Below are 7903 nucleotides of genomic sequence, written 5' to 3' on the forward strand. Positions count from 1 at the left end.
GATGAAAAAAATCATTAGACAAAATTCAACACTCATGATTAAAACTCTCAGCACATTAGGAATAGAGGAGAACTTTCTCAACTTGAGAAAAGGGGTCTACAAAAGTCCTACAGCTAACACCATGCTTAATGGTGCAAGACTGAAGGCTTTCCCCTGTAAGACCAAGAACAAAGCGTGGATGTCTGCTCTTATCTCATTCAACATAAAATTCTTTTCCTAAACTCACCTGCTCCTCAGATCCCATGTGATGAATGAAAATGGATGCTCTATCCTCTCTTCCTGGAGAGATGGGTCCTCAGACTCACTAGCTCATTCATATCCCTTTCAAGAAAGCATGGGGGACTGCATGGGCGTTCACCTCATTTTATTGTGTTGGATCTGCTCTAATTTATGTTAGGAAAAAGGACATTTGCTCAGTTGGGAACTTTTGTACGTTACACTGACTTGTGACGCACGAGTCCCACAGCAGTGTCCATGTGTACAACACGGAGGCTGAGAACTGCTGATGTAATCCAACCAGGAAACTGAGGCCCAGAGAGGGTGAGTGACTGGCCCGAGATCACACAGCCAGGTATGGGCCAAATTGAGAGATCTTATCTCCAAAGCCAGTCTCCCTTCTGTGCTGTGAGAACGTGGTGAAATCACTTCCAATATGAGACTCGATCGCAGTGCCACTTGTCTCTGTCACTGCAGTCGGGCTGTGACCAGGGCCACAGGGACAGTCTGAGCTGGGCTGTGACTTCTCTGGGTCACCGTGAGGTCTCTAGCTGCTCTGAGGGCACAGCCGCGGTGATGTTCTGCCTCAGTTGTGAGGCAAGATCGTCAAGGCGGGAAGCCCTCGACCCAGCAGCCACACTTCACCCCGACAGCTCCCGTTACAATGAGGCAGGAAGCCTGTCTGCTCTGATTACGGCTGACAGCAAGCCTCAGGCTAGTCTCTGATAGAAATACTCCCTTATGTAAGGGGGTTACATAAACCATCTTGTGATGTCTGCGTCATACATCCACAGAGGTGCTGGTCGGGCCGCCGGGCCTGCGCACCCCCCTTCCTGCCCGCGAAGTCTTTGTTGGCTTCCTGAGTTGGGGTGGTTGGATGTAACTCTCCAGGGCCAGGAGGGCTTGGCCAGCAGAGCCCCTGGGAAGGAGTCAGGGCCTATCATGGTCAAGATCAAGGGTCTGGATCTGGCTGCCAGCATCCCAATCCCTGCTCTGTCACTTACTGACAGGGGACCTTGCATATATCCTCGCTGATTTGTGCCTCAGTTTCCTTCCCCATTCAAGGCAGTACTCATGGCGCCTGGGAGGAACAAATGGCTTAATGCGTGTTGGGTACTTTGATGGAGGGGGCCGTGCTGGGTAGAGCTGAGCTCAGAACGGTCCGTTATCATGAGCAGGTGCAGCACAAGCCCAAGGGGGGCCAGCAGCACAGAGCTGCCATCTGGGTCCCAAACAGCTCTGCCTGACCCCTCTCTGGGCCTCACTTGCCTCACCTCGAAAGTGAGAAGGTGGCCGATCTTTTGGAACTGGACTTTCTACAGAAGTGTGGAAACGGAAACTTTTCCTTTAAATTCCATGGTTGGCAATCTACCTTCTAAAAATCATACCAACCAACAAACGTGCACTCAAACGCTTTTTAACTCACAGGTTGACCCACTAGGTTGCTGACTAGTTAACTCCTCTGGGGACTAGATAATAAAGCTGGGAGATGCTGTCACTTGGTGACTATCCTGAGATGGCAGGCTTTGAAAAAAACATCACATTTTAGCTGCAGAGCTCTCTAAATCAAGATTTCCTAAATGTTCTGCAACCAAAACAGAGTATGGCTCGTGTCAGACTGTAACATAGGCCCTTATTTCAATGTTTGCTATCGTCAAAACAGCCTGCTTGTTCTAATCCATTGTTTGCAAAAGAGGTAGAAAGTGTGCATTTGTGTGTGCAAAAGCAATCTGTAACTCACAGCACACGGCTGGCACTGTTTTATGTGTTGGACTCCCACATATTTTTTATGGGCTCCTCTGCATAAAAGTAGTTTGAAAGCCCACTGCCACAGACGACCTCCGCAGGTGTCCTCAGGCTTAGCTGGCACAAGATATGGCCAACTGCCTCCTTTGGGTCTCAGTTTCAGGATGCAACCTGTGGGGCAATAAATGAAAAATCTAGACAGGAAGTAGTTATTTCTAGTCCACAGGATAAATTCTATGCAACAAAATGGCCAAAGTAGCTAATTCAAGTAGTAAAACATTTACTGAGAAGTTACACTGTGCCAGGCCCCTGTAGGGGTCAGATTACAAAGGGCCTTCTGTATTAAGCCAAGGAGGTTAGACTTCATCTTTGAATCTATACATATAGCAATGGGACATGCTGGCAGTTGATGGAAAGCTTCCTGGACGTTTGCTCTGGGCCTTGAAGAATGCTGAGAGGATAGGGTTGCCTAGGTTGGGCCCAAGAAGCAGAATTTTGAGGGGCCTGTCTTTGGGTGTGTCAGCAGCTAAATCAGGAGAACAATTCTCTGCCCAGACACAGACAGGACCATAATGAAAGAATGACTGTGGGAGGACTCTCTAGAGCGAGGCAAGCTTATCATTAGTGATATTTTCCCACCTATCTATACTGCCTGTCAGAGAAAAGCCTTCTCCTGCAAGGGACATAGGCAGCCCCAGAGGCATGGGTGTGGCTGGGTCAGTGCAAGGCTGCAGATCAGATTCTCAGGCCAGACTTCAAGCCACAGCTGCCCCCGTTCCTCTCCAGGTCACCCATATCTTTGGCTCCCATGTTCCTGAGTCAGAAGTCGAGGGTGACATTCAGACGGAAGGACAAAAGAGCTGAACTCAGGGCTTTGCATGGAAAATCCGCTCTGTGAGGCCTTCACACTTGACAGTTCAGGGAAGCAGCGTGGCCTGCTGGGACTGATATGAGCTTTGTATGCAGACAGCCCTGGCTCTGAGTTCAAGTGCTGGAAGTTAGCAGCCGTGGGGCCTTGGGAAAGTAACTGCACCTCGCTCTCCTTATCTGTGATGGCCACAACCACACCCCTGAGCTGCCACAGGGCCACTCAAGATGGTCCTTGCGCCCATGCCTTAGCAGATGCCTGGTACCCAGCAAGTATCGATGGTCTGCCCCCATTTTCCTCTCCCTTTCTGTTTTTCTTCCTTCCTTCTTTCCTTAAAGAGTGTTTGGTGGGAAAATAGCCCATGTTAAGAGCTCTGAAGATTTTTAAGATGCAGCCTCAACTCCCGCAGAGCTCAAGGACCTGTTGGGAGCTGGGGTCCACTGCTGGCTGAGAAGCGAGGGTGTGACGTTACAGGCAGGCAGCGTCAGGTGGGCTGGAGTGACCGCAGGTGCCCTGGAGGCTCCGAGGAAGCTGAGATCCGAGCGCAGTTGCCCGAGAGCTTCTCGATGTTCTTAGAAGGGAGAAAGTTACAGAGAGGCAGGCCAGCAGGAGCAGGTTCAGGGCATGCAGGAGCCCAGGCAGGATGGGGCTGGGGTGGTTTGAGGCCAGTCTCCCAGCAGAGAATAATGGGGAAGGTGGCTCATGGGCTGGCCCTGGGTTATGGAGGGACCAGAATGCATGCCAGGCTGGGTGCCTCCCCCCACCACACAGTAGGCAGCAGGGAGCCATGATAAGAATTCTTCAGGGGCTTGACCTGGAGACCCCAGGCAACAGAGCATTTTCTCCAACCATGTGTGTAGGGCCATTTGAAGCAGAAAGGATGTTTCCTGCTGGTACCAGTCAGGGTGGGCTGGGTTACGCTGCAGAAACAAATAACCCCTAAATCTCAGGGGCGTAAAATGACGGTGGTCTAGCCCTCAGCCATGCAGAGGCTGCTGCAGATAGGAGCCAGCAGTCCAGGATGCTCCAGTCCAAGGTCACCTGCATCTCAGCAGCAGGAGGAGGCGTCCTGGAGAATGCTGCACCGGCTCCTCGGTGCTAAGCTGAATTCTCACTTGTCTGCTCAGGGCCATCTCCTCCAAAGCCTGCGCTCAGCCTGTAGGGACCCTCAGGCCAGAGGGGCGGTGGCTAGGAGCCTGGAGCCGGGGGCAGGCGCCTGTGCTGGCGGCGGTTGCCTATTGGCCAGCAGAAGGGGGTGGGACCATCCCTCGTGGGTGGGTCCTCCTGCCCTGCCAGTGCTCTCTGGCTGGGCTGGGGCACTTCAGAAAGGAGTCCTTGGCGTTTTAGGTTGTGATGCTCAGGTGTGGGTTGCTGTCAGCTGGCGAGGGGACAGGAGGAGAAGGTGGCAGAGGAACGAGGGAAAAAGGAAGAGGAAGGATGGGGGGGGGGGGGGAAGAGGCAGAGCGTGAGGCCAAGGGCAAGAGATGTTGGGGGCCCCCGGGGGGCTGGCATGGAGGCCTCTCCCATCAGCATTTCCTGGGCAGCCTCCCTCCGGCTTCGGCCTCACCTTCCCACCGGCCAGTCGGTGGTCAGGGCCAGCGACCGGCTCTGGGCTCTCTTGCTCGCTCAGCGCGGCCCTGCTTGCGGCCCCGGCGGCGTTGGCACGGTGACAGTAGCCAAGTGTGCAAACTTGTGCCATTGTCCCCAGGCCAGGGGGAGCCATGGAGACTGGCTAATATGACACAGGAAAATGTTTGCTGATGGCAATTCTATGGGCTTTGTCCCCCTCTTTCTCCATCACGACGACTCGATTTAAGTCCCTAACTGTTTGACTACAAATGCTAGGGGACCGTGCAACGCCAATCTTTTGTCCGGCCGCGCTGAATGGGCAATTCAGGCTTTGTGCAGCTCAATTGAGGAAGCAAACATAAAGACAAGATTCCTGAGAGCTCCGGCTCCCTTCCCATGGATATCCCAGCCCCTCGTTAGAGGGCCCGGCCCTTCCCCGGCTACCTTTCCAACCTCAGTGTGCTGCCCGCCCCTGTGGGCCTGCCAGTGCCCGGTGCTTTGGGAAGGGGGTGGGGGGAGAGAGAGAAGAGAGAGGAGAGAGAGAGAAAGAAAGAGGGAGAGAGCCCGAACCACTCAACACTCAAGGACAGCAGGGGAAGCAGCCCACCCCGGCTTACCCCGTCCGATTGTCTGTCTGCACTGGAGCATGGCAGCTGGAGGCCTGGAGCCTTGAGGGAGGTTTGCAAACCCATCTCTTCGGGGCCCAGCCCCTCCTCAATCTTGGACTTTTTTAAACACAGGCACACACACGCGCACACACACACACACACACACACACACATTCACCCCGCCCCCTCGAGAAACCAGGGAACCCAGGTCAAGGGGAGGCGGGGCGTGGAGGCCGCGGGGGAGAGTGGGCTGAAGAGTAGAAATTTACCGGGAAATGATTGCATTTGGGAGCTGTCTTTTTTGTGATGGTCCCCATGGTGACAATTTGTGACGGCAAAGAATGTGGGAACGGGGCGCTGCCGCCTGATTGGGATGCTTTGTATCTGGAGAGGCGCTCCTGATTGGCCTGAGGGGCCCCCCAGCTCCGGGGACTCGTCCTCCATTCAGCCCACTCGAGGGCTGCACAACTGCCTCCAGCTGGACCACGGAGCTCGCCGGCCGCGCGGGGCCTGGCCCAGGTCTGCGGCGGGGAACCTGCCGGGCCACCTTGGCAGGGCCCCGGGCCCCGCACCCTCGGTCAGTGTGGAGGCCCAGGCGGCTCAGGCCCGACTGGGTGGGGGCGTGGGGCCGGCTGGGGCCTGGGGGAGGGGTGAGGTGCTGCGGGTGGTGGCCGAGGAGGCATGAAATTGCTGCAGATGCTTCTACGGGGGAGTCCCTGCTGCCCACAGCCTGTGCTCAGCCCGCCAGGCAGGCCTCGGCTTGAGTGCCAGACAGGGGTCCTGCCTGTCCTGCGTGAGAGCTGTGGGTGGAGCGTGGGGACCAAGGAGGGGGGTGGCTGCCAGCAGGGCTGGGGGCGGGGGTGGGAGGAGGAGGGCACCTCCAGGAAGAGAGGGGGCTTGGCCTTGCCTTAAAGCGGAGCAGCTGCCTCCGCGCAGGAAAGAAAAATCTTGCTGGCAAGTTGTGCACGCCAGCAGCGTGGTGTGTGCGAGACACAGGGGGCTCCAGCCCCAGCAATGCCCTTGGGGAAGTCGCCTGACCTCTCTGGGCCACAGCTGCATGTCCAGACCCAAGACGACAAAATGTTTGTGCCTGTCCCTTTGCGGATGCTCTGCGAATGCTTAGCAGCTTGAACAGGTGTCCCACGACCCAGGACTCTGCCTCGAGCTGAGTGGGGCTGGGTGGGGGCCACTGTCTGCAGCCATGTGGCCTCTGGGGGGGGGGGTTGGGGGGCGATGAGCAGGGGTTGCCTGGAGAGAGTCCAACGGCCGGTGTGTCCCCGCCCCCCACCCAGGTCAGCTCTGTGGCCTTCCCTGGAGCTGCCAGCCGCCTGCAGAACTCACCCTCTTCATGGAAAGCCCCGTGCAGTGGTCCCCTGGTGATGGCATCCGACAGTGACGTGAAGATGCTGCTGAACTTTGTGAACCTGGCGTCCAGTGACATCAAGGCGGCCCTGGACAAGTCTGCGCCCTGTCGCCGCTCGGTGGACCACCGCAAGTACCTGCAGAAGCAGCTCAAACGCTTCTCCCAGAAGTATTCCCGGCTCCCGCGGGGCCTCCCCGGCAGAGGGGCCGAGCCTCACCTGAAAAGGGGGCCCGAGGACCGGCCCGGGAGGCTGCCCCTCGACACCGGCCACAATTCCAGCCCCAGTGGGGGTGGGGGCTGCAAGGAGAAGGCGTCGGGGAACCCCTACAGGGAGGAGAGTCTCCCTAAGGAGCAGACCCTACACGGGCAGGATCCAGAAGCTGCCAGGCCTGGCCAGGTGCCCATGAGGAAAAGACAGCTGCCCGCCTCCTTCTGGGAAGAGCCGCAGCCCACCCACAGCTACCCCGTGGGGCTGGAGGGGGGACTGGGCCCCCGGGAGGGACCTCCCTACGACGGGAAGAAACACTGCAAAGGCTTGGAGCCCCTGGGGCCCGAGACATCCCCCAGGGCGCCCACTGAGAAGGAGCCACTCAAGATGCCCGGGGTCTCCCTGGGGGGCCGTGTCAGTGCCTGGAGCTGCTGCCCCTTCCAGTACCACGGACAGCCCATCTACCCAGGCCCGCCAGGGGCCTTGCCTCAGGGCCCGGTCCCCAGCCTGGGCCTGTGGCGGAAGAGCTCGGCTTCCCCCAGCGAGCTGGCCCACTTCTGCAAGGATGCGGAGGGCCCAGGGCAGAAAGTGTACAGACCCGTGGTTCTGAAGCCCATCCCCACCAAGCCAGCCGTGCCCCCGCCCATCTTCAATGTCTTTGGCTACCTCTAGCCAGGCTGGGAGGGCCTCGGCCCCCACTTGTGGCCTGCAGGGGGTGTTGGGGAACCCAGGGGGCTCTCCTTGTGAGGAGTGGGCTGGGCAGTGGTGTGGCCTCTTGAGAACCTTCCCTTTGTGTGTGGGGGGGAGGGAGAGGGCAGGATTGGGCCAGGGGCTTCTCAGGCTGTCGCCAAGCCAGCCCTTGCAACCTTGGAGCGGTGGGACTGGGCTCAGCAGACCCCTCCCCAAACGGAGCCCGCCACATCGCCCACGTGCCTGTGCAGACCTCAGGCGGCGGGGCACTGCCCTGGCCCGCCAGCCACCCCAGAAGCCAGAGTGACCCATCTGTTCATCTGCCACCCCCTGTGTAAGCCAATCTCAGTTCTGTTTCTTGTTCTTTGTAAATATTAAGAAGGTTAAAAGAATAAAGACGTTTCTTTTGCAGTTTGCACATCTTGGGTTCCTGAAGCTGACTGGTCCCCAGGCCTAGGAAATGCTGGCCGTGTCCAGGTGGAGGGCCGCTCACAGAGGTTGCGGGGGAGGCAAGCGTGGCCCAGAGACCTCGGGGATCTGTGGGAAGCAGCCCTGGGGCCAACGGCTCAACTCGCAGGATGGATGGGGAAGGAAGGGGAGGGCGGCGGGGACAATGCTCTGAGTCCCATGGCAGA

The 7903-nt window shown here is 57.6% G+C and overlaps 1 protein-coding gene across 1 annotated transcript; it reads left to right on the plus strand.

The window, feature by feature from the left end:
- Positions 1 to 5228: 5228 nt before the first annotated feature.
- Positions 5229 to 7686, plus strand: FAM181A (family with sequence similarity 181 member A). The gene is made up of 2 exons (XM_047797567.1): positions 5229 to 5584; positions 6300 to 7686. Exons 1-2 carry the CDS (start codon positions 5381 to 5383, stop codon positions 7248 to 7250), a joined length of 1155 nt encoding a protein of 384 aa, XP_047653523.1. The 5' UTR covers positions 5229 to 5380; the 3' UTR covers positions 7251 to 7686.
- The last annotated feature ends 217 nt before the right edge of the window (positions 7687 to 7903 follow it).

This window comes from Phacochoerus africanus, chromosome 9, assembly GCF_016906955.1.
Source record: "Phacochoerus africanus isolate WHEZ1 chromosome 9, ROS_Pafr_v1, whole genome shotgun sequence".
Classification (NCBI taxonomy): Eukaryota; Metazoa; Chordata; class Mammalia; order Artiodactyla; family Suidae; genus Phacochoerus; species Phacochoerus africanus.